General features: G+C 48.1%; 1 protein-coding gene across 8 annotated transcripts in view; it reads right to left on the bottom strand.

The window, feature by feature from the left end:
• Positions 1 to 2,722: 2,722 nt before the first annotated feature.
• Positions 2,723 to 25,042, bottom strand: part of hspg2 (heparan sulfate proteoglycan 2) — a 78,173-nt gene continuing 55,853 nt past the window's right edge. For 3 of the 8 annotated variants that reach the window (XM_062458903.1, XM_062458908.1, XM_062458909.1), the window contains 39 exons: positions 23,290 to 23,349; positions 21,279 to 21,401; positions 20,999 to 21,169; positions 20,782 to 20,924; positions 20,438 to 20,515; positions 18,563 to 18,698; positions 18,216 to 18,367; positions 17,894 to 18,038; positions 17,166 to 17,309; positions 16,797 to 16,931; positions 16,459 to 16,640; positions 15,853 to 16,048; positions 15,512 to 15,691; positions 15,058 to 15,318; positions 14,809 to 14,971; positions 14,623 to 14,720; positions 14,190 to 14,456; positions 13,953 to 14,065; positions 13,690 to 13,840; positions 13,460 to 13,576; positions 13,220 to 13,237; positions 11,898 to 11,982; positions 11,482 to 11,626; positions 11,112 to 11,214; positions 10,870 to 10,979; positions 10,582 to 10,690; positions 10,159 to 10,257; positions 9,773 to 9,994; positions 9,361 to 9,605; positions 9,077 to 9,248; positions 8,794 to 8,916; positions 8,303 to 8,359; positions 7,221 to 7,296; positions 7,014 to 7,092; positions 6,601 to 6,648; positions 6,061 to 6,131; positions 5,823 to 5,906; positions 5,633 to 5,736; positions 2,723 to 5,433 (listed from right to left, as the gene is read on the bottom strand). In XM_062458903.1, coding sequence (XP_062314887.1) covers positions 5,261 to 5,433; positions 5,633 to 5,736; positions 5,823 to 5,906; positions 6,061 to 6,131; positions 6,601 to 6,648; positions 7,014 to 7,092; positions 7,221 to 7,296; positions 8,303 to 8,359; positions 8,794 to 8,916; positions 9,077 to 9,248; positions 9,361 to 9,605; positions 9,773 to 9,994; positions 10,159 to 10,257; positions 10,582 to 10,690; positions 10,870 to 10,979; positions 11,112 to 11,214; positions 11,482 to 11,626; positions 11,898 to 11,982; positions 13,220 to 13,237; positions 13,460 to 13,576; positions 13,690 to 13,840; positions 13,953 to 14,065; positions 14,190 to 14,456; positions 14,623 to 14,720; positions 14,809 to 14,971; positions 15,058 to 15,318; positions 15,512 to 15,691; positions 15,853 to 16,048; positions 16,459 to 16,640; positions 16,797 to 16,931; positions 17,166 to 17,309; positions 17,894 to 18,038; positions 18,216 to 18,367; positions 18,563 to 18,698; positions 20,438 to 20,515; positions 20,782 to 20,924; positions 20,999 to 21,169; positions 21,279 to 21,401; positions 23,290 to 23,349 — 5,138 coding nt within the window. In that variant the 3' untranslated portion in view covers positions 2,723 to 5,260. The remainder of the gene's footprint in view (positions 5,434 to 5,632; positions 5,737 to 5,822; positions 5,907 to 6,060; positions 6,132 to 6,600; positions 6,649 to 7,013; positions 7,093 to 7,220; positions 7,297 to 8,302; positions 8,360 to 8,793; positions 8,917 to 9,076; positions 9,249 to 9,360; positions 9,606 to 9,772; positions 9,995 to 10,158; positions 10,258 to 10,581; positions 10,691 to 10,869; positions 10,980 to 11,111; positions 11,215 to 11,481; positions 11,627 to 11,897; positions 11,983 to 13,219; positions 13,238 to 13,459; positions 13,577 to 13,689; positions 13,841 to 13,952; positions 14,066 to 14,189; positions 14,457 to 14,622; positions 14,721 to 14,808; positions 14,972 to 15,057; positions 15,319 to 15,511; positions 15,692 to 15,852; positions 16,049 to 16,458; positions 16,641 to 16,796; positions 16,932 to 17,165; positions 17,310 to 17,893; positions 18,039 to 18,215; positions 18,368 to 18,562; positions 18,699 to 20,437; positions 20,516 to 20,781; positions 20,925 to 20,998; positions 21,170 to 21,278; positions 21,402 to 23,289; positions 23,350 to 25,042) is intronic. The other 5 variants (XM_062458907.1, XM_062458910.1, XM_062458904.1 and 2 more) reach the window with 4 other exon arrangements.

Here is a 25,042-nt window from a genome sequence, read left to right as displayed (position 1 = left end):
TAAAATGATGATAAATGGTAATTTTTCAGCAAGAGAAATCTGCTATTAGGAAAGCACAGAGGTTATGTCATTAGGTTGAAAAGTCACTCAGAGATCATTTCTAAGGTAGCATCATACTTGTAATTCTACATACAGCATATAATAATTAAATATTACTCACCGCATGATCTGCAGCATTGAGAGCAATGTGTTTGTAAGACTAACTGGAATGGTCTGAATCTGTCCACATCATCAAGTTGAATACTGCTGACCAATAGAGTTGGTCTCCTGGTCTCCTCCATGTACAAGCTGTCACATGGTATACAGGCTCCTCCTGTACATTCAGATCACAACATCAAAGTAGAAGATGCCCTTCTATTACCTGTACCTGTCCATGTGTGTGTGTGTGTGTGTGTGTGTGTGTGTGTGTCTTATTCCATCCTCCTCCCATCCTGTTCTCCACCCCTCTCAATGTGGTCTTCTCAGGAAGTTCAGGTTTCTTCACACTAATCCCCACTCTTTTTCTCTCTCTGCACACCTCGAGTTGACATTTGACTGTTCTCTTTAAGAGTCCCGTCCAACAAGGGATTTGTTGGAACTAGATTGAAATAACAATGCTCTGCATTGTTTTATCTCATCTCTGTAAGGATAGACATCAGGTCATCTCTGCCCCATGCAGCATAGCTGACTTCTAGAAGATCAGTAGGATGAGTGGGTCTCATCCATTAGATGGGTTGCTGTGGTCATTTAAATTTCCTGTTTTTTGAGGATTTCGCAAACCATTATACAACAATTATTTTGTATTACAATGTAAGGAGAGAGGATTATTATATTCAGTCAAATCCTCTGATGTCCACCAACAGAAAAACACTCTCCTTTGGCATGGGTGGCAGCATTTCCACTGAGGAGTGAATTTAACTAATACACAAGCTTCATGTTCCTTTACAATAGTAATAAAAGTTCTCCCTCCACCTACTGTTCTGGGATGGAAGAAGAGCCTAACCTGATCACCAGATGGGTTTTTACACATAACCATCTGGGACGTCATCTTTAGAAACTGTTTGAAAGAGGGCAGGCGCTTTAGAAAAATGGCAGATCATGAATGATAAGAATGAAACATCTGTCTATTACCATCTATCACGGCCTAACTTCAACCATGCCTGCAGCTACCAGTAATTTCTAATAGGACGGTGATTGGTCCGAAACACTGTGGTTTGGGCACAAACAAATAACTTTGAAATTGGCAATATGGATTCTTGCATGATTGGACTCTTGCAAATCCAAATGTCTCGCAAGGTTAGGAAGAACCTGGCACAATGATTCAATAATAATAATTTGTTATATATAAATATATATGTTTAGACAGTATATATAGCTACAAGTGTTAAACTATGTGGACTGCTTATGACTTGCATCCTCTGAAGTAACATGTCCATCCTGTGTAGGCCTATCCGATTTGTAGCAGGGAGGACCTCATATGTGACTAGGCAACTCACCTGTTGGCGTGACAACTGACATTTCCCAAAGAAAACAATCAGAGGGTCCACAGGGTCGCAGGGTGAATGCCTCTAACAACAATTTTATTCACAAATAACCAGCATAATACGTTTAGAGTAACTGTTACTTGCTTACACAGTGGAATTATACACAACAGCCTGAAAAAGACAGCCTCAGTGTTACTGTGTGGATTGATTTCCTGAAAGGAAATGGCCCTCCAGGCTCAGCTAAATGTCACCACTAAGAAGCAGACAGTTCCTCTTAAAGGCACAGGTCGGCAACAGGTGAGTTATCCTGGCATAACTCATTTAACCCATTACTGTATTATAGAGATATAATCCATATATCACTGGATTCAATGCATATACTCTCCACAAATCTGTGCCACTAATATGGTAAGTGAATCCAATTATGTATCAACTGAGGGTTTAGTTTTTGTAACAAGAAGAAGAATGAAATCATAGTGTCTCAGACATTATACAGTCCAACAGAGGAGAAACCGACACCTGGAGCTAGTTTCACACTGATGTGAGTGTATGAGACCATGTGTCACACATTTCCTGTGTATGAACAGAGTGACTATTCTGTTTCACTGAACGACTCGACTGTGAACAAACACCAGTGCATAATACTGTATATGTCTCAATCAGGAAGGATTTTGTGTCTAAACTCAACAATAGGTCTATGTAGTGTGAAGTGATTGAGCCCAGATCTTGCAAATCATCCGATGGTTAGTTCTCAAAGTTTTTTGACTGTACTTTTAGGCCATGCAGTTATTACCATTGAATACAAAAGGCCAATGGATACAGCTCCTTTACATATGCTGAACATGGCAAATTGTACCCCTCCCAAAAAATGACACCTTACCTCAGGTATAATTTAACATAATGTGAGATGAGATTAAAATAAACTCTGGACTCGTTCCAACAAAAATGTGAGTCCCCATTCTACAGTAGGATAAAGATGATAGTAGACTTTGGCTTCGGGTCTGTACATTCAGAAATCGGATTAGGGTGTAACTTCCACAGGGGGACAGCGGACCTTGACATTTTCAACTATCCTTGTAATAGAGGACTCTTCACATCACATTCTCATATCCTTAGGGTCAAAAAGACATAGGCCTGCCTGCCAAAGAGAATGAGGAGACAATGGGGAGATTGAGTAAAAATGTTGGGTAACTCATTGGGATGTCCTGACTGCCTGTGTAGATAACAAAGTCAGCAAAATAACACAAGTCACAAAATAATAAATAGCACATGAATTTTGTTTTATTTAAGAAACACTGAGGGAGGGGGAGAGTTCACCCAACTCTGGAAATGGTACAGTCAAAAACAATAGTAGATCATCATTTCATTTAGTGTTGTAGCTAAGTATCACTGACTCAACTCTGACAGTCCATCTTTACATTTTGCCTTTTGTCATACATACACAATATTAACAATTTCAAAAATGTGTACTTTCCATCATTTATAAGATAGCTCCATAAACAAACTTGAATAACTCAGATTTTAGAGCATCTTAAATGCTTTCAGTATTTTGATCACTTATTGATCTTTTTTTTTTGTATTTCTACTTTCCGTAGCATAGTTGTTGATGACTGCGAACTAGCTGGGCTATACACACCACAACAATCCCAGTGTTACCTGTCCTCATGAATAATGTCAGTCAAAGCATTGTTTGTACAATCTAGGCCTTGGAAAATCTCCACTGTACAAGTCTACAGATGGAACCATCCAGTCAGCTTGGGTACCACGTGTTTCCCATAGACATTCCCCTGACATCAGGGAACATGGGAACTCCCAAAAGGCATCTCTGAGGCTCTCTGGGGGGGGCCAAGGGGGCTTTTTACTAATCCAACATAGGGGGATGAATTATATAGGCAGGGAGTATGGGAGGCAAAACACAATAACCAAAGATAAAAGGGAAGCTTGAAAACAACTGCAGTGGAAAAAAAACTTACTAAATAAATAAAAATGAAGCAACTTTAAGTGAAATGATAGTGCTCATTTTTAGAATATTAATAAACATACAGAATCTTAAGCTTACAAAAAGTGAAAAGCTTTGTGAGCCCCGTAGTGAACTTGCCATTATGGTTTTGTTGTGTGGTCAACCATCGTGGGCGAGCATGCTTATGGGAGTTACACTGCTGGTCACTGCACCCACAGGAGGCTTCTACTGCACTCTACTGAACTCTTCCCAGGTCTACTGTGTGTCTAGTGTGTCTACTGCTTACTGCACATGCATCAACCTCAAAGTATACTATTACAGCCATTTCCTCAGTTTGAAAACATATATCCGGAGGTTTCAATGGCTACAGAACCTGAAAATGAGGAACGTTATGAGGCAGTTCTGCTGAGGATTTGGCTTGACCCTCCTTTAGGGCTTTTGATGACATACACACAATGAACACACATACTGTGTTTTAACACACTAACACAGACACATACAACACATAAACACCACTACACACTTTCTGACTTCACTAACAGTTTGAAAGAAAATCAAGAGTGGGGGTAGAGTCTGAAGGAGCAATGCTGCACATACACAGCCTACCAACACATACACACTGAAATGTGTCTGACTGGCAGATGTTTTGTATTTTGGGGAAACTCTTTTCCACAGTCGATCATAATAAAAACATGAACTACACTTCCACCCATTACCGGCACCTCAGTAATGTCGTTTGAGATCTACTCAATCTAATTCGGAGGACTATGCAGGAGACAGAAAAATACATCAAATTTGGAGGAAATATTTATGATAAAACCTACGTCAAATCTCATGCGCATCAGAAATTGTTTTCCCCCTGGCAACACATATGTAACTTCTGTTTAAATGCCTTACATCCACTTATCCTACTATGTCTATCCCCAAAACCTTTCTGCTAAACATGAATAAAATGAGACAGACAAATGATCATGTGTTCATGTGATGTATTTGTGTGTCTGACATTAGCACCAATATTTTGTATAAAAACAAATACAGACTGAAAACAGGCAACCATGCACGGAAGGCAAGTGATTTGAGCTTTATAAATGGCTTGGAACAGAATAAAGCATCAGCAATCCTAACAGTTGCTGCTGTAGTTTAGTATTGTTTTGAATCCTGTCTTCACCTGAGCCGTGACTCGATGCTGCGTGGCCATGACCTGGTGAACTCCCTCTCCCAAAGGTTTGCTAGACTGTGAGCATGCCCGCCCCTACGGCTACACAACAGAGGTGAACAAAGAAGGCCATAGCTTCTTCAAGTATCAACACAGTTAGGCTCAAAAGCCTGAGACACACAATATTAGAACCTAGAATCAACTCTAGGAAAATAGAAGAGCAGTTATGGTTAGTTCGCATGTTTTCCCCCACAAATATATAATATATATGTATATGTATATAAATTAAAATTCAGTGCTGTAAAAACATTTCCATCTCCATAGGATCTGACCCATCGTAGAAGGCCTAGCGTTTTACTCTCTTCTCAAAGCTAAAGCTACTGCAGGGAGTATGTAAACTGTTCGGGATCTCCTGTGTTAATAGTCCTTCATCGAGAATACAACAGAGGAAGAGAAGACTTGTTAATAATAACCTTTTTTTTCTCTCTCTTTTTTTGGTTTAATGCACTCGGAGTATCCTTTTGTTTTGTGATTATCTTTTGGTAGCAGCAAAGCACCAATTTCAGTCAGGCCGCGTGTGTGTCGGAGAGTGGCTGGTTGGGTGTGTGAATGTGTCTGTGTGTGATGGTATCATATCTCCATAGTCACTGGGTAGGTGTGTGTGTGTGTGAGGGCTGCTGTCTATGAGGAGCAGTGCTTGACGTTTTTGCCGGTGGTGGCGTGGAGCTGCAGGTCCACCGTCCTGCCGGGCTGCTGTCCTGGTTGTCCGTTCATCAGAGACAGGTTCCTCACACACCCTGATACCCCAGAGGAGAACTTTCCTCCTGTCAGAACTGCCATGTTTGGGGCTCCCCCTGTTACACACACACACGCACGCACACACACACACACACACACACACACACACACACACACACACACACACACACACACACACACACACACACACACACACACATAATCCAGGACCAATTGAAGAACAGCCTCATTTCCCAGCACTGAACATGTTTCTCTATCCACCCAGTCCTTCACAGGTGCAGATGTGTGCCTTACCCAGGTATATGCTGCCTTTGGTGTTCACCATAAGGCTCCTGCCTTTTGACTGTCCGGGTCTAATGTCTCCTCCATCTACCCGGATGTATCCATCTTTCCCAGTTCTGTCCGAAGAGGAGAGAAAGCCCTTGTTACAAGCTCTGAGCTCTGCAGGCAGGGCTGGTAGGATGGTACTGGGGCTGCACTGTACCTGACTGCTGTGATCTTGTGCCACTTGCCATCGTTGATGACCTCCTTGGAGATGATCTCTGCCTCCCCACTGCCCAGCTGGTAGCTGTGGGCAGAACACACATTCACACAGGCTCCCTCAGACTAGGGCCTACCAGCACTGGTGCAGATACACACTGTATCTACACAGCGGGCTTCATGGGGGCGGTATTACATTGTATACATGCACGCGTCACATAATGCTGACAGTGATGATTCACCTGAAGACGAGGTGTCCGTTTTGCAGACCGAGGCTAATGAAGTCCTTGCCCTTTCCTTGCTCTCCCAGTTCCTGGAAACAAAATCGTTTTGATGACAAAGCTGAGCAGAAGGTGCAGGATATCCCAGTACTATACTTACATCCGATTGGACATGGCTTAGTGAGCCTGTTGCCCACTTAAAGCTGTGAATTATGATTATTTTACTACTTCTCACAGTCCGAGGCAGATGGCTCCAGGTTTGTAAATGCTTTCTAATTAGCATTTTACACATATGGAACATATTCAAACTGTGAATTCTGACCTGATCCAAACGTTTCCGTGGAGACGTGTAACACAAAACAGTTAATCACATGACAAGCAGTGGGGCCGTCATGTACACCATGCATTACAAGATACCACATCTAACAAACACTACATTTCAAAACAAGCTGTTCTCAGTTACAGATACAAAGTACCATTTCGAAGCACCATACAGCACTGAATGCGGGGAGCACCCGTTTTAGAGGTACGTTAGCACAGGTGTTTAGGGGCGGTGGATACCTTTTTACTAGCATGCATCCTGCGTACATGACGCGGGCCATTGGTTTCCTGAGGAAGATGGAGGGGGAGTTAGGGTGACAAAGCACAACCAGGCAGCATGCAGTGGAGGAGTCAATACCATGCCTTATCAACACAGGTCTGGCAGTCAGACAACATGCTTAACAATCACACGAGCTGCAGTGATGAAAGCTGAATATTAGGAGTCAGACAGGGTGTCCATGTGATACATATGGGTGGATATGAGAGCATGGCTGAAATACAGTGTTTTACGACACTTTACCAAGTTATTACATGTGGATTAGGCAAAGAGGTGGTGGTGTGTGTTAGAGGGGCTGGGCAGGTGGGTTGGGGGAAGTGAGGGACGTGAGGGACGTGAGACGAGAACCAAGACCAGGACCAGGACCTAGACCTACCACTCCATGCCACAGGATCAGGCCCTCTGGGGAGGTGGTGTGGACCTCCAGCTGAATGGTCTCTGGAGAGTCTTGGGAGCTGGAACAGAGAGCACGGACGATCACATCAGAGACACTGACCGACTGGAGATCAATACTCCCAGGTAGGGAGCCATGGTACCTCCACTTCCAACAGCTATGGGAGTGGAGCTGGGAGAGATGACTTACCTTCTGGGGAAAACAGACCTAGGAAGATCCAGGTAGCCGTTGCCTTGGAAACCAGCTGCATATGGAGAGGGGGCATCTACCAAAACATAGTGATTGACATGTGATTGGTCTGTGAGCTGTGACCTGTTAGCTTCTGTGTTATAGCGCCCTCCGATGGCAGTGGACGTAGATGTCACCTTAGACAAACAATCTCAGTTAGATACGACAACATTAATGTTAAAAATAAATATAAGAAAAAACTGTCATTGTGCAATTTAGTAAGTAGATGTTATGTTACAAAATGCTCCTGACGTCAGACACATTTTCCTCAAAACTGGGAACTATTGTGATTCAAGATTCAATTGTTCCAACAAACAGAGCGCAATCAGACAACATTCCCGTCAGTCCAAGTCATTCCTCATTCCTCACACACTGTGTCTATCCCGCCACAAGACACAGGCATCTGAAAGCTGACCAAACCACGGATCCATGCACGTATCATCATGTACCCAGTACTGCAGACCAACTCATAAGAGAGTTAAACCCTGCTATCACATAACAAAGTACTTTCTGGAGAAACACTTGTACTGGTTAGTAACGGACAACATCCCTGCTCGTGTTCCCTTCGTCTCAGTTCCTAGCCTAAACACAAGGACAAAGGCGCCATCTTTCTCTGTTTTGTGACAGGTAGATTCGAAGGCAAGAAACGAGAGTTTGTGTTGCAGTGAGTAAGTACGACAGAAACTGGACAAGACGCTGACGGATATTCAAAAAGGGGAATTCTACATTTCTACTGTCACACGGAGCGACTGTACTGTATGTCCATGACCAGACCAGTGTCTGACCTGCAAGGCAATGATATCTTACTCCATACTACGTTAGCCTGGAATATAGAATTCCCCTCTCCCAACATTCCACAGGATAGAGAACCCGTCACCAGTTAAATACAGGTGCAGCGTTTGATCTTTTTGTGTTAGGAGGACGGTGGGCGGCGGATAGGGGCGGGTCGGGGGGGGGGGGGGGTACAGATGCCCCCGGGGTCAGACAGCCGGTCCTCTGTTAGTCACGGTGTTGTCAGGCATTCTGAGGTGATGATACTGTACCATTGGCCCCGCTACCCTCCAAACTCCACAGGGCCTCGGAGAAGCTGCCCACCTGCCCTGTGTGTGTGGGACACATCCATGGAGTGAGACACACTTCATCACATGTACGCTACACACAGCGCCCTGCTGGAGGCTCGTTCTCTAGCTGTCTGATGTTGCTGGCTGTGGAGAATCTATCTGGTACGGATCTGTTCCAGGCCGCAGCAGGTCTGGAGAAGCTCCCGGCTGATAAAACGCCCCCCTGGGCCAAGCAGGCATGTCTACAGCTCTGTCAGCAGGACCCAGAAGGACCATCCGGAGACTCTAACACGTGTCTACTTCTGTCCAGAGCAAGACTGGGATCCTTCACAAAATGTCTGTATCCCCCCGATTATGACGCAACACCACCATCAATACAATCCTCAACAAACATGCCCCTACAAAAGACAAACGCTGTAGATGAGTTATTTTGATGGAAGTATGGCCACAGGAAGGAAGAAGACAGCACTTACGTTCCACACAGAGGGGTCCCTTGAAGTTGGTAGCACACTCACACTGGCCGCCGACACACTTGCCATCGTTCATACACTGAGAGTCCCGCCGACACACGTCCCTGACTACCTCACAGCGCTCACCTGGAGGGGTACACACACACACACAGGTTCAGGGGTGAAAGGTGAGGGGTCATACATAGATCATATAGCAGGCTGGTGACCAGAAATAACAGCAATGACAACAGTCATTCCTAAATCCATCCCAGTAGGATCCTTCTTTCTGGGACAGTATGGCGCTCACCCTCAAAGCCGTCCCTACAGAGACACTGGTACTCATACTCTGGGCTGGACAGGCAGCTGCCTCCGTTCAGACATGGCCGCCGCTCACACGGGCTGGCGTCCACACACTGGCTGATGGCTTGGCTCTCTGTGAAGCTGTAGGACAGGTCCACCTTCTTACCATTGATCGACAACTGGACAGGGCAGAGGGGGTCAGAGACATGTTTTTTTGTCATTGTTCTGGGGTGAGCCATATTTGATGGATTATGAAACAGTTGTCGTGGTTTCCTGTGTCCTTGCTCTGACCTCTCCTATGCAACCGTCGAACAGCATGCTGACGTTGGCCGGCTTGGGCAGGATGTCCATGCTGGGGACCCCTCCCAGGAACATGGGAGTGTGGACGTTGAGGCCCTGGGCCTTCCCTGGGGAGGTGCGTCTCTGCTCAGGACCCTGGTCCACCTTCAGGTAACCCTCCTTCTTAATCCGCTCTGCTGTCACGCGGTGCCACTGGCCCAGGGAAACAGGCTCCACGCTACGCATGATGGCTTGCCCTGGAGGACAAAACCAACCACCACAAGTTAACGCCTCTAGTGACAAGCCACATCTCTGATTCACTCCTCATGATGATGGACTGATTAGGATAGTTTGTTTTATAAGACCACAACGCAGAGGAGACCAAAGCAGCACAGTATGGTTGACCAACAGCAGTGGGACTGACCTGTGCCCAGCTCGTAGCGGAACTCCACATGTCCGTCCACCATGGAAACAGCCACAAAGTCTTCCACCTTCATCTTCCTGTCTCCACTGAAGAACATCAGGCCGTCCAGGTCCAGGGGCTTGAACTCCAGCACGATGCGCAGGTCATCGTGGACGTTGGTCAGGGGAGGATAGGCGATGTACGACTTATCACCGTCAAACAGAGGCGTTGTCACCAGCTCTCCTGCAGGACATCAGAGGGAACACCTACTGTGAGCAGTTGAGCTATGTTTGAGTGTGTAGGGCCAGAGGTCTGTCTACACTACCAGACCTGACAGGGCAGACCTGTCTCTATTCATCCATGAAGAACATGGGGGGGGGGGTACTAGAAACATTTCCTTATCTTACCATCCATGCATTTGTTCCCAGACTTCCCCAGGTGACAGCGGCAGTCATAGCCCATCCCAGAGGGCCGGCTGATGCAGGTGGCATCGGGTCCACAGGCCTCTGTAACAGTCACAGACACAAACACCTTCAGTAACCCTCGTACTCCCACTGTCCTCAGGCTACCTCGACGCTAGGTGGTTTGTTGTTTTCTTTCTATTGTCCTATGCACAAGAACTGTTTTTAAGTTGTGTGTACGGACTGGGTGAGCTGCAAATGAAATGCCCTTATTGTGATAAAGCTGTCTGACCTGAACTGAACCACTCTGATGTTAAAAAGGACATGCAGTCACCCTGACATTGTAGGAGACTAACCCTGACAGAAATAGCAGCCTGGTTTACGAGTAAACAGGAGGCGCACCAGAGGAAGGACCCAGACCGTGTTTACCTGCGTGGCAGTGGACGGAGGTGTGGTGCTGGCAGTTGCTGCCTGTGAAAGATCTGGGACATTTACACTTGTACAGGCTGGCCTCCGAGTCCACACACACGCCAGCGTTCTGGAGCAGCACAAAGAAAATCCTGCTTCAGTTCTGGGACCAGGAGCCACACCACATCATATGAACTGACAAGGAAATCCTCACAGCCCTAGTGTTACTTACTGTTCCTCCAGGTCCTGTTTTTGATCAGAACAGGATAGTGTAATGGTCGTGTAACAGTGGTGTCTGTGTGTGCTGACCTGACAGGGGCGGTCCTTGCAGGTGGGACAGTTGGACACGCCTGTGGAGCTGCGATCCAGGTCTTTGAAGATGACCTCCTCCCCCTGGATGATCAGCTGGCGAATACAGCCTACACACCAGCACAGCACATCAGAGGGTTAGACCACACACACACACAGACAGACAGGGGCCTGGCCCAGCACCAAAGCAGTGCAGTCACAGTGCTTGAATGGTACTGTAGGAACATGAGCAGGTCTCTCACCGACGAAGCCAGTCTTGATGTCAGCAGTCTTGGCCAGCTGGGTGTAGTTGGGGTACCCGCCCACATGCAGCTCCTCATTCAGGTCCAGACCCTGGAACTTGCCCTGTAGCATCACACAGGAAACACGAGTGAATTAATCCAAACATTTAAAAGAATGAATTTGATTGATTCATTATGTATACTGTATTGTATTTTTGGGTGAGCGAGTCCCATTTACGACAAATACTGTGCTACTACTGTCTGCATGTGGTGTTTGCAAGACATGTTGAAAGATATGTTATTTGAGTGAAATCTCAGTTTAAGGTGTGTGTGTGTGTGTGTGTGTGTGTTTGTGTGTGGGTGTGTGTTTGTGTGTGGGTGGGTGGGCTACCTGGGAGCTGCCGTTGACAGGTGTGCCTCCGTCCACTATGATGCTTCCCTGGGTGAGGTTCCGGTACAGCTCCACTGTGTGGAACTCCCCCAGCTTGATAGGGGTGGGGTAGCGGATAGTGGCCATGCCTGAGCCCACATCAAACCTGAGAGGACACGTGTTCACGTTACACGATCGTCATCACCATACAGAACAGCCTACACCTCATCATTAGCATCATTAGCATCATCATTAGCATCATTAGCATCATCATTAGCATCATTAGAATCATCATTAGCATCATTAGCATCATCATTGGCATCTTCCTCATCATAATCATCAAAGACATCATCATTTTCGTCCTCTTCCTAATCATCAGTAACATCATCATCATCTTCCTCCTTTTCATCGTCCTCGTCAAGGTCTCCTAACCTCACCTGAACTCTGGCCGCCCACCCACCAGTCCCAGAGAGATGAAGTCTGCTCCTGTGGTCCTCCTCTGGCCATTATAGATGATCATCCCTAGCAGAGTAGAGGAGCCATAGTTAGCATGGTGCACACACACTGCCGCACACACTGGGAGGAATCACGGGAGATGTCATTCAGTCTGAAAGCTAATATATATGGTAAAGCAACATGCTACAGGAAGGCCAAGGCCAGGCCAAGCAGGGAGCAGCCAGGGTCCCTGAGCTGCCACCCCTGGGCATGTCTGGGCATGACACTGCATCTCACACGCCCACTGTCACACTGTCACAGGTCACCAACCTCACACACGCTGCATGCCAAGCACATGCTAACCGATCAAGCCACTTGTATTATCATGTAGTCAACCATGCATCCTCTCATAGTTTGCACTGCATGTATGTAAAGTATGTGTTCTATACTGTCCTTTCATCTTTGATCCTGGAAGTGAGGGACCAGGAATAAGAGTTTAGGGGGCTAGAATGAGCCTCAAGTCTGGTTTGTTGAGGATGACCACAAATACATACCTGGGAGTCAGTGATGTATGATTTAGCAGAGGTCTCTAACTCTGTTCCTGGAGAGACACCTGCCTGTAGGTTTGTGTTCCAACCCCAGTTGGGAACTAACGTAATTCAACACATCAAAGCAAATAATTTGAATCTGTGTGCTAGATTGTTTTGGGGTTGAAAACATACAGGAAGGTAGCTCTGCAGGAACGTGGTTGGAAACCCCTGTTAAAGATGTTATATCAACTAGTTTCATACTAAAGCAGCCCTATTCCTCCTTGGGCTTTTTGAAACATTCAAAATTATTATCATGCCCTTGCAAACGTAAAATAACGCTGCAAGCAAAATTATATCATTTTTCATGCCCAAAGAGGACCTGGTATCTGTCTACTGTAGACCCCCACATCAGAGCTGATACACTTCACAGTACGGTCTCAATACCAAGGCTAAGGACAGAGACATGGTAACACCGCAGCAGTGTGATCATGTACTGTTGAGAGTAGGAACTGATGCAGTTGGAGGAAGCATTACTGTAGTTCATTCTGTCCATCAGTCACATTCAATAGCACGTTCATATCCATGTCATATCACCAACAGGCTAAAGACAGCATCAACCAGCCAGAACATCCATCATGCCTATACAGGCCATTCTTTCTGATAGCAGCCTATTGTTCCATCAGGATCCATTATGAGTACGTAGGCTCCGTGATACTGGTAGCTTTGCTGGTTAGTCCAGACAGCAACACCAGAGTCAGTGTTGAGTTAGCTCTCAAGCACTGGGACTCACTCACCCGCATACAGTATGAGACCTTCCCACCACATGAGGTGAGAGAGGGAGGGAGACAGAGGGGGAGAAAAGAGCGAGACATCATTCACAGGGAAAACGTGATATCAAACAGAAGTCAAGATCACAGACATTACTAACTCAAACGGTTGAATTGTCCTGTGTCAGTACAGAGATCAGTTGAAACAACACAAACAATACATATCATTTAGACAGAAGCCACAGAGCATTCTCAGGGAGTCCCCACCATCCACGTTGTCCGGTCTGAAGGTGATCTTGATGCTGAAGGCCTTGTATGAGTTCTTGATGGTGGGCAGGGTAAGGTACGACAGAGGCTCCTGGGTGAAGTAAGGCATCACTCTCTCTGGAGAGACAGCACACCGAGAGAGAAGGGGTTAGACACAGAACAGCCCTAACATGTCTGCGTGTGCTGTTTTGGGGGGGCGGTTGTGTGTGCGTGTTCCCTGGTGGACTGACCATGCACCGTGAGGTTGGTGAAGGCCTCCACCCGGCCCTGCTTGTTGATGGCGGCGCACACGTACGTCCCGGAATCCTCGTGGGTTGCCTTGGGAACCGTCAGGATGCTGCCGCTGCCGTTCCCACACTTGGGGGGGAGTTCTCCATGCAGCTGGGGACATCAACCGAGCAGTCATGGCCACGCCAACATACCATAATGTGCAGATCAGTGTGGCTGGTTTGTTCAGTGGAGCAGTGTGGAGAGGGGGGTTGTCCACGGTTACCTTGGACCATTTGATGTCTGGTTCGGGGTATCCTGTGGCCACACAGGGCAGGACAGCATCCGAGCCCACTGTCACCTCCTTGGTCTCTGGCAGGCCTGCAATCTGGGGTAGGGCTAGACACAACACATACACTTAGGTTATCATATGTGTGTGTGTATGTGCTTCCACAGACGTGTGTGTTTAGGAAGACAGTAAGTATAGACACAGGGGGACTAGTATACTCCACAGTGCACTCACACTGGACACGCAGGTCCACCTGAGACTGGACGGAGCCCACGTCGTTGGTGGCGGTGCAGCGGTACTGGCCGGCGTCCTCCTCCTTGACCAGCTCGATCCTCAGCATGCCCCCCTTCACCACCACGTGGGCGGGCAGGGAGCTGCCCACCTTGCTCCAGCGCACGGTGGGCTGGGGCTCGCCGATGGCCTGGCACTCGAACTCCACCGAGTTCCCCACCATCACCGTCTGGACCGACGTCCGCACGTTGATCATGACCTTGGGCAGGGCTGGAGCGCCGGGAGGGGGGGAGTTAACGTGATATACGATCAAAGACCTCATATCAGAATAAACTTCTCTACATCACAGCTAAGACAGACAGGCAGACGGACAGACAGACAGACAGACAGGCAGACAGACAGACAGGCAGACAGACAGACAGGCAGACGGACAGACCTTGGATGGTGAGCTTGGCTGTGTCCTGGGCCTGGCCATGCACGCTGGTGGCTCTGCAGATGTACACGCCCTCGTTGCTCTGCTCCAGGTTCTCAATCCTTCAAGCAACACACACGAGATCAGGACATGGTAGAACCACAAGCCCTCATATCGGTAGTGTGGGTGGGTCTCGTGGGTCAGGCTCACCTCAGGACCCCGTCTTTGACATGGTGGTTGGGGGGCAGGGCGCCACCCTCCTTCAGCCACTCGACGGTGGTCTCCAAGCCGCCCACAGCTGAGCAGGTGAACTCCACGGCACTGCCCCGAGCCTTGACCTCCACCTGGGGGGACACGCGCACTGCCAGGGGCGCTGGAGGGGAGGGAGGGGGAGATGGGGAGAGTATTGAATCTGAATCCATGTAATAAAAGGGAGACTGAGGTGTCCACAATACTTACATCTGACAGTGACTTTAGCTACAGTCTCACTCCTGCCCACTGTGTTTGAGGCGACACACTTGTAGGAGCCAGCGTCCTCGGCGGTTGCCAGGTTGATCTGGAGATCCCCCCCCTGCAGCTCAGCCCTGCGGGGCAGGGTGCCGTTCAGCTTGGACCACTGGTAGGACAGGGGTGGGGTGCCATGGGCCAGGCACTGCAGGCGGATCACCTCCCCCACACGCACAGCCACATCATCGGGCAGGGAGGTGGCGTAGGGAGGGGCTGAGGGCCAGAGACATGAGTGGTTATGGTAAGGGGAGAGCCTATGGTTGGTAGCACATAGAAACACAATTTGTTGCTGTTGCTTTGTCATTACTAGAGTTTGTGAATAATTAACTAGTTTGTTTGCTCGTAAGCAATAAACAGTGGGCTGGATTGAGGGATAGGAGGATGAAGGAGATGGAAGGACACTCACTCTCCACCTCCAGCATGATGGTGACCTGACTGGTGCCCAGGCTGTTGGTGGCATTGCAGATGTACTCCCCAGAGTCCTGCCGCATCACGTTGGGGATGACCAGCTGGTTGTTCACTATCTGGTGGGTCCAGGGCAGTGGGGCTCGCAGCTTGGACCAGGTGATCTTGGGCTGAGGGAAGCCTGCAGAGGGAAAGGCTGCTATTTACTTATCTACTAAGATGACTTGGATCGAAAACTTTTCATCTCTAAAGGTGTGTGTTGCTGAGTCATGCTGCAAACTACAAATCCCTGTTCTCCTCAGTAGTGTCTGTGTCCCAGAGGCTGGCATCAGGGAGAGTTACCGTGGGCATCACAGCGCAGGGTGGCCGTCTGGTCAGCCACCACCACTATCAGGGGCTCACGCACCGAGGCTCTGGGTGCCGAGGGCAGCAGGGGGCCCCCCTCCACCAGCACCTCCACTCTGGTTTCTGAGGTGCCCTCGTTGTTGCGTGCTGTGCACACGTAGGTGCCGCTGTCCTCGGGCCTGGTCACCAGGACCTGGGGGAGACCCACCCATCACAAGGGAGCTCATTGGTTTTGCCAGGCAGACAGTTTCATTCCCATTTGACATTTGATTCGTTGAGCAGACAATTTTAGGCGACACAAATAATGCACATATAGTACAGCAGAAGACCAAGGATCAGAAGTGCACAGTTCTAACAGCGCTTCAGTGGTCAGAGTTAAGGAAATGTCTCCTAGCCACATCGTCTCATTACAGTCAGTGTAGAAGCCTGTGTCATGTGGGAGTGCTGAATGACATGACAAGACATGACAGCCCAGGGTCAGCTGGTCATCCCAGGGTCAGCTGGTCAGCCCAGGGTCAGCTGGTCAGCCCAGGGTCAGCTGGTCAGCCCAGAGTCAGCTGGTCAGCCCAGGGTCAGCTGGTCAGCCCAAGGTCAGCTGGTCACCTGCATGACGGCGTTGGACTCCATGGGGACAGGGCTGCTCAGCATGGTCTTCCGGTTGCTGTCCAGGCGGTGCCAGGTGACAGATGGGCGTGGCTCTCCGGAGGCCTGGCACTCCAGGTTGATGGGTTCACCCAGCCGGACTCTCACCGGCCCCAGGGGAGTGACCGACGCCACTGGAGACTCTGGAAACACACAACCCAGGATTCTCACAATCTACACTTCACTACACACCCAGTGGGGGTCGATTGTATATAGTGAAAGCAGATGCACATATTGTAGGTTGTATTTGCATGGTTTGTATGTGTGTTTGTGTGTGTGTGTGTGCGTGTGTCAGGTACCTTTGACAATCAAGGACACTATGCTCTGAGTGATGCCAAACAGGTTGCTAGCCACACAGCGGTAGGTGCCCTTGTTGCTAGGGCGGGCATTGGCGATGGTGATGACTGAGCCGTCAGGGCCGACCTTGACATTGTCTGCAGGGATGGAGAGGTCAAAGGTCAACCAGAGAAATCACCTCAGACTGAAAGAGTGTTATGTCCACATTAGACTATCCTTTACAGTACATGTCTCTACATGTTCCTGCAACTATGTAATAGGTGGTTCATAGCTACTAGTGGGTACAGTAACATTAGGAATCATATGGACTGTTACATATGCAGAGCAGGTGTACAGTATCTGAGAGTGTGTGTGTGTGTTCCTCTGCTCACCTGGCAGGGGCTGGTTGGTTGAGTGTTTCCACTCCAGCCGGACAGGCTGGGCTCCACTGTAGACCCTGCACCTGAAGCTGGCCGAGTCCCCCTGGCGCACGGCAGCACTGTGGGGCTCGATGGAGATGATGGGGGTCTGGAGACCTGCTCCACGCCAGGGAGACAGGGGGACACAGGGGGCGACAGGGGGGGACACACAGCATTAGCCTCCCTGGAGAGACCCTGTCTCCTCATCATTAACACTAACTACATTCCTGGTAGCGTGGATCATAGTACGTCTACAGAACGTTTTTACATTGTATTCATTTGGCATACTCTTTCATCCAACCTACACTGTCACCTACAAATATTGCATTCAGAAAATTAAGGTTTAGAAAGGCTTAGTTCTAACAGTATTTTGGTTTCTGGTTGTAACAGACAATGACAGTATGTATTGTATGGCAAACAGAACACTTTAGATTAGACCATGGGACAGTGTGATGAGGTCTGAGGTCACTGCAGGCAGGCAGGCAGGCAGGGCTGGAAACAGGAAGGCTCCACCATAGCAAGGCCCGGAAATCTGTTGATTCCCTGCTGTGGATTCTGACTCTATCAGCCGCAGCCAGCAGATTAGTCACAAGGCTAGTTGAAATGTCAAGTCTACTTAGCTAATAACTCCCTAAGACTCCCAACCCACCCGACATGTCCATATCTATCTGGGCTCCATGGTTGCCTGGCAGCAGACTTACGTGAGGAGGAGGAGGTGACGGAGACCGAGACGGAGGCCTGGCGGACAGGAGAGAGAGGAGAGCCAGGGTTGCTGGACACCCTGCAGATGTACTCTCCAGAGTCCTCCACCCGGGCCTGCAGGATGCGCAGCTGGCTGCCCAGGACCTGCTCACACACACGGGGAAGGACTTAGGGCTGAAACCACTTGACTGCTTCATCCACAACTGGCTTTAATAAACTAAACCTTAGCATATCATGTACATTTATACATCCAGTGTGTGTGTGTGTGTGTGTGTGTGTGTGTGTGTGCGTGTGTGTGTGTGAGGAATTCCATGTTCCCACCTGGTGATTGGAGGACAGCAGGCCACTGGCCCTCCTCCAGGTGACAGGTGGGGGAGGGTTTCCAGGGACGAAGCAGTTGAGGTCCAGACTGTGGCCCTCCTGCACGTCAGCGATGGAGGGCTGGATGGAGATGGGCGAGGAGATGCCGTCCGCTACACGGACACAAACACGCAGGGCTTAGAGCCCCTCTCTGAAAACATACATCTACCCACAACTACCTACAGTACATCCATCCTGTGGAATCCAGAATCCTCTTTCTTGTCGAAAGCACAAGAGTCACTGAACAGTCCCTGGGGAGACACACGGCCCCTACATCACCGGTCTGTTAGCCGTGCCTGACCTCTCACCTTTGGTCACCGTCACCTCGATGCGAGCCTCGGACGAGCCGATGGAGTTGGTGCCGACGCACAGGTAGGCACCGCCGTCGGTCATCTTGATGTCGGGGATGAGCAGTGTGCCGATGTCCGTGCGCTCCATACGGGTCTAGCGAGGGAGCAGGACGAAGATGAGGATGAAGATGACGAAGACCGTGTTCCAACACTCAAGAACACTCAACCCTAAATACAGTTCACCAGGTACAGTACAGAAGAGTAACAATACATGTTGTTGGAATATACCACCTTTATCTCTACAGTGCACCCAATCAATTCATACATACATGTACAGTGTGCAATAAACCACTTCACTCACCTTTTAGTGCAGATAGAGCACAAGAGAAAGCAGGCATATCTGACAGCAGCACACACCAAATCAACACTAAGGCAATACCAACACAGAAGCACTGAGCGGTGACGCATGGACCTTCAGCTCACGGGACATTGTTATGCAGTGCTGTTTGTGCGCTGACTACATTACTATGTGTTTTTTGGAGGTATTGCGAAGATTTGAAATGATTCATCGCTGGAAGGGAGATCAATGTTGACTTGTTCCGTCAACATTACTACAGTGATTTATATGGTTAAGTCTGTTAGACGTGAAAGCAAGTTATGATCATTGGTGAATATTAACACTTCTAATAAACTAGCGAAACTACAGACAATGTCTTGGAGAAGTACGTAAATACTAGCGGATGAGGATTTTAAAATGACAAGACTGGGAACAGTTAGGGAGTTGAGACATATAAGACGTGGATCACATAGCAAGCAATGTGAAGCAGCTCTTTCTGCAGCAGTGAATGGAACCACTGCCAGCTAGGTTCTCAGACTGGTACTTCTTGCTACCAGTCACAGCATCATCCCATCCCCCCCACAGCATCCCTAAACGGCTAGAACTGATTTCAGCTCATGTATATGTGTGTGTGTTTCTGCATGTGTGTGTGTGTGCGAGAGAGAGAGAGAGTCTGTTTGGGATGGTCTGCTGTGACACATGGTCAGCATGGTCTACAGTAGCACACACTTGGAGAGGGAGTCTAGGAGAGGCGTGGTCTCGGGTCAGGGCTTACAGTATCCGGGGGGAGGGGGGAAGGCAGGGTGTGGCCTCCGTCGACAAAGCTGCTTAGCTGGGGCCCAGTCAACCGTGAGGGTGGGGGCTAAACTGCGGCGGACCCGGGCTCAATGTGTGTCTGAACCCTTTGACGAGTTTTCAAAGCAAACCCGTTTGCCAGAGCACACAGTATTTCTGCGTGGCCGCACGGCAGAGCCCGGCTCCCCCTGGGAAAAGCTGACACAACGCAGGAGCTCTCTGGGTCGGAACTAAAGAGCCCCCCCGACACCCAGCACCCTCGGCCGTGGCGTAGAAGACACGCGGTGCCGAGGGACTGAGGCTAACCCCTTAGGGGGACAGAGGGCTGCACTGGCACAGGGCACGGGCAAAACTATGTCGGACATACCTTGGTTTAGTCGGGTCAATACAGTGAACAGAATGGAGAGAGTCAATTGTTGGTTTAAGGGGAAAAACTAATATGTGAGGGATGGTTTGATGTGGACAGACCGATTAGAGAATGGAGGATGATGGAACATTTATAACATCAAAGGCAACTAGTCTAGACCATACCATAAGAAAACCAGCCTCATGGATACAACAACAATAAGCTATGTTTCTTAGGCCACGAACACCACACTAGCTCTAATGGAACAGAGAAAGCAGCTATTTGCTTGTAGTTAATGACTTGGCGGTGACATGAGAGCATGCGTTTAGTGGACAGCGTGTTGAGGCGAGGTCAGTAGAGGACAACAGGTGGGAGGTAGAGACTAGACATACGGACAGAGGACAGATGGACAGACCTGCAGCTCGTCAATACGTCTCTGTAACACATCGAGACTGTTGCTTTTAAACTGATGGAAACCGTGAGAAGGAATGGCCTGAGCAAAACGTCAAGGGAACAGGGTGGGATGAAAAAGGGAGGAAACAAAGGAAGAAAAAACAAAATAAAGAGAGCATGATCAAAATACTGTTCAGCCATATTCCGTCACCAACACAACCCTCACAATTGTTCCGTTACCAACACAACCCTCACAATTGTTCCACAGTTCCACAACGACTGTACAGTTCAATGTGAACCACAGGCTCATCTGAGCTGCTTTGAAGCTATTCATTTTGTTCAGGCCTTTACAGTGACTCCTCTCACCTGCGGGGGGAGCGTTCCTCCCTGTTTCCTCCAGGTGAGGGCGGGGCTGGGTGCGCCTACTGCCCTGCAGTACAGCCTCAGGGTCTCCCCTTCATGGATGTCCACCCTCTGGGGGCTCACCTGGACCTGGGGCAGACTGGCACCTGGCAACACACACATACAGAGAGTCAGGGACCGTACAGAGAAGCTGTTGGGGCCCAGGGGAGAGAGTGCTGACCTGTAGGAGCAGATGTACTCTGCAGGTAGAGGAAGGCCCTGGCCGTGTGCTCTCCGTGCGTGTTCAGGGCCTTGCAGGTGTACTCGCCCTCGTCAGAGCGCTCCACGTTGGTGAAGGTGAGAACTCCTCCACGCACCACAGCGTTGGGGCTCAACCTGTTCCCGGGACCTCCTAGCACAAGTTTCTCTTTTCAGTAACTTATCAGGACGGGATTTTAGCACTGGAGCTACTAGTGTAGGCAAACACCTTTTGGCGTCATGTTTTGTTGACAATCCCTTACCGATCCACTCAATGGCAGGAGTGGGGTTCCCTGTGACAGTGCAGCGGAACACTGCTTGGCCACCTAGCTGCACGGTCAACACAGGGGGGGTGACTGTGGCCACTGGCTGAGCACCCTCCGACGCTGCAGGGAGAGAGACGGGGGTCATCACGGCTCACACAGAGGAGACTCTTGTGGGTGTGTGCTAAGGACAGAGTGGCACACTGCAGCCAGCAGAGGACAAGGGACATCTGAGATCTGAGACCTCAGTTTGTTGGGCCCTGGACTTACCTGAAAACTGTCCTCCATATATAACAAGTACACATAAGTACACGTAGCTAATCTGAAATGTATACTTTTGTGGGAAGTGCAGTACAAATGACACTCCACATAGTGTATGGAGAAGATACTACACCGTAAATGTACTTCCTACTACTACTTAAGGTTCGTTCTGGCCTGAAAATGTATCATACAAGGCCCCTGATTCATCAGCAGTGTCGTTACGCTGTCTCAAGGCAGACTAATGGAAGGGTGTAGCAGGGACAGCAGGGAGGGTCATGGGACTGTGGAGGGTGATGCGTCCACACCCCAACCCCTTGGCAGCCTGGGTCCCTCACAGTCCACAGGCCAGATGAGAGGTGGCAGGCGGGCCTTGGCAAGGTCTCTGGCCACACTGCTCTCTGCCAGCTTGGTTAGCCGCTGAGCCCCACATTCAATCCCATATGATCCCCAGGAGACAGAGCCAAAGAAAGCCCTCTTTCAGTGGCCAGGGAGGATGAGTAGACTATCTAAGCTGGGAGATAAGCTCCAGTCTGGGACTCACTGACCCTTAGATGGACTTCCTAGACAGGCCTGATAGATCTGGACTTTGTACGCTATAAAGCATTGTGTAAGATGCTGTACAGTATGTGTAAGATGTTACCACATGGAAATATATTTAGCAAGTTCAGTTTTCTAAACATAAGTCTTTGGGCTTGAGTTTAGTAACTCTTTGGAAAGCCCCATGTTATTCAAGGTAACATGATAAACCCTAGAGGTTATCATGATGTAGTGACTTGGCTCAGTTGAACACTTAAATCCTTGTCAGGCACTCTACTCAACAACACACTAGCTTGTCAATATACACCAGCTAGTACCACCACTTCTACATTCTAACCCATTCACTACATGAGCTGAGGTTTGTTTCAGGGTGAAGGTGAACAAGATGATGGAGATGGTCTGCCTGCCATCTGGAGTTGTGGCATGCAGCCATGGTGGTGGTGATGGATGGATGAACCACAGTATGATGTTTGAAGCACCCAGAGACATGACCTTTGTCTGGGAGGACCAAGCAGAAGCAGGTGAAGGAAAGTGTGGGGTCTCCTCTCTCTGTGTGTTGAGAACCTCCAGGAGCACCATGGGTGTGGTGACGTCCATGGTGTTATGTGTGAGTGAAGAACTAGGTGGCCTGAGGGTTTTCTGAGGGACTGGTGTTGGAGTGGGCTGGTACTGAAGTCAACATCGGAGAGGAGTCTTCCACGTGAAGGAGCATGCACTGCTGCAGGGCCCTGAGAACCAGGAGAACCAGGAGAACCTGGAGATGCTCATGTACACCTGGACACTCTGACAGGCTAGTCAGGGAATCACAACCAGGGTTGTGCATCGTATAAGTATCATGTGGTCGTATTATTTACATACACTGTGCCTTTAAAAATACTATGAAAACTAATTAACCAACCTACTACTTAGCTACATCAAGAATAGTAGCAGAAGTCTACAGTATATTTGAAGACACCTTCTATTAAAATGTATGGATTATTATACATATAATAAAAGGATTTGTTTGTATCCTATCCAGTATTTCAGAAGTGTTTGGTGTGTACTGAGTGTATACGTGTGTTGCTGTGTGTGTGTAGCTGCTGGGCAGGGTAATGTACATGGGCATCTCCAGGCTTCTGAGTCCATGCCAAAGAAGAAGAGGTCATGCGTGAGTGACAGAGCGGAGAGGGAGGGGCCTCCAGGGTCCCAGGGAGAGGTGGCCATGCGGACTTACGCGTTCTATGTCCTTCAAACATTTCATAGGCTGTGTAAAACATCTGAGTCTGTGAGGCCTCTGGAGATGGGGGAGGGGTGGGAGGGGAGGGGACAGGCAAACTGACAGGTGAGTTTCCAGGGAAACGGTGCAATCCTGGGATTGGCTTCCCCCAGTATTCCTTCCACAGGGTCTGCCCGACCACACCTCCCTCCAGAGTACCGGCTCTGCCATCCATCCTTGTGGGGACTGACTTGGTGCACGCAATGGCCCACAATGCACCAAACACAACATACCACAACAGAATAATCTGCAAGGTGCTAAACTTGAATTCAATTTGTACTGGATTCCCATAATGAATGCATACAGATTTGAAGTTATAAGCCTAATGAGGAGAACAAACTGTACTGTACCATCCATATTGCCCCCTTCCCCCTTTCTGTACATTTCTACAAAACCCCCTCTACATGTCGCTGTGGGTAAAAGTGTAAACTATCTATAAAAATCTATTATATGTACATACTGTAGGATCCCCCTCTTTTACAGGCATAGCCTTCTGTACATGGTTGTATTTCTTTCTCATTATGGGAGGGTACCATCAGATTCAGAGTTTCTGAATTCACACACACACACACACACACACACACACATACTGTACCTGTGGATGCGTAAATAGAAAAATACCCCAATAACTGTGTTAACAGTTAAGTAGTCTAATGTCTGGGACAATACTGTTAGGTATTTGGGGGTGGGGGTGTGACACATGGCCCTTGGCTGTGTGACTTTGTGCTTCCATACCCAGTACAGGATTAGGACTCTGATGACGATCTATAATGACACATATCGCCATGTTGTAGATCCACACAATGGGTAGACACTAGATGGAATAGTGATTGTAATCAGATACATTTGTTGGCAGAATATATAATGTCCAACAGTCTTCTGTGTTAGTGATCCTGTGGATTCAAAGTCAGGTTATTTCAGATGACAAGAACAGAGACAAGAACACAATGACACAAGGATGGGGAGACATGGTAGAGCTCACAGGACATGAAGCCAAAAAACTGAGAGTCAGAGACATGCATGTTAGTAGCACAAACCAGCCGTAAAAACTTTACTTCCATTGAACCATTCTACTTCAACCGTATACAGCTTGTGGTTTAGACATTGGTGGTTTGAATAATATGTAGGCTTTGGCAGAAGGAGATTTATCATTAAGTCGGCCAATATTACAGTATTTTCCTCCAGACAAATCTGTTAAATGTTTCCAAAAACCCTTTCTAATTGAATTACCTCACAACTGTTTCACTCCAGTTAGATTCCCATCAATCTTATCCATCATCATCAGCTTTAATTAAATGTCTCTTTAGCATCACACATTTCACAGTTATGATAAATACAATACATAGTGATATTTGTATATTACATCTGTTTGTTATTATTAAAGTAATTGAAATGAACCAAGTTAGAACAACTTTACAATAGCACCTTTGAATATCTAAACATAATTTGGTTCTGTTGTTAGGACAGTGGTTCAGCAAGTATAAAATGACTAGCTAGAATGATGAACAAATGTCAAAGAGAAATCGTTGAATAATGTATTTTTCTCCTACTGCAAATTTTTTTTTTTTCTAGTTTTATTCAAAGTAAAAAAAAAACTGCTTAACAAGACTTTTTAAACATTAAAAGGCACTGACAGAACACACATTAAATGACTACATAGACATTTTATTCTGCAGTCAACTGCATTAGCATTCTGGTGCCATTTCTTTTA

This window comes from Osmerus eperlanus, chromosome 4 (genome assembly GCF_963692335.1).
Source record: "Osmerus eperlanus chromosome 4, fOsmEpe2.1, whole genome shotgun sequence".
Lineage (NCBI taxonomy): Eukaryota > Metazoa > Chordata > Actinopteri > Osmeriformes > Osmeridae > Osmerus > Osmerus eperlanus.
Note: the sequence above shows the minus strand (reverse complement) of the source record. Positions and strands in the feature narration are given on the sequence as shown.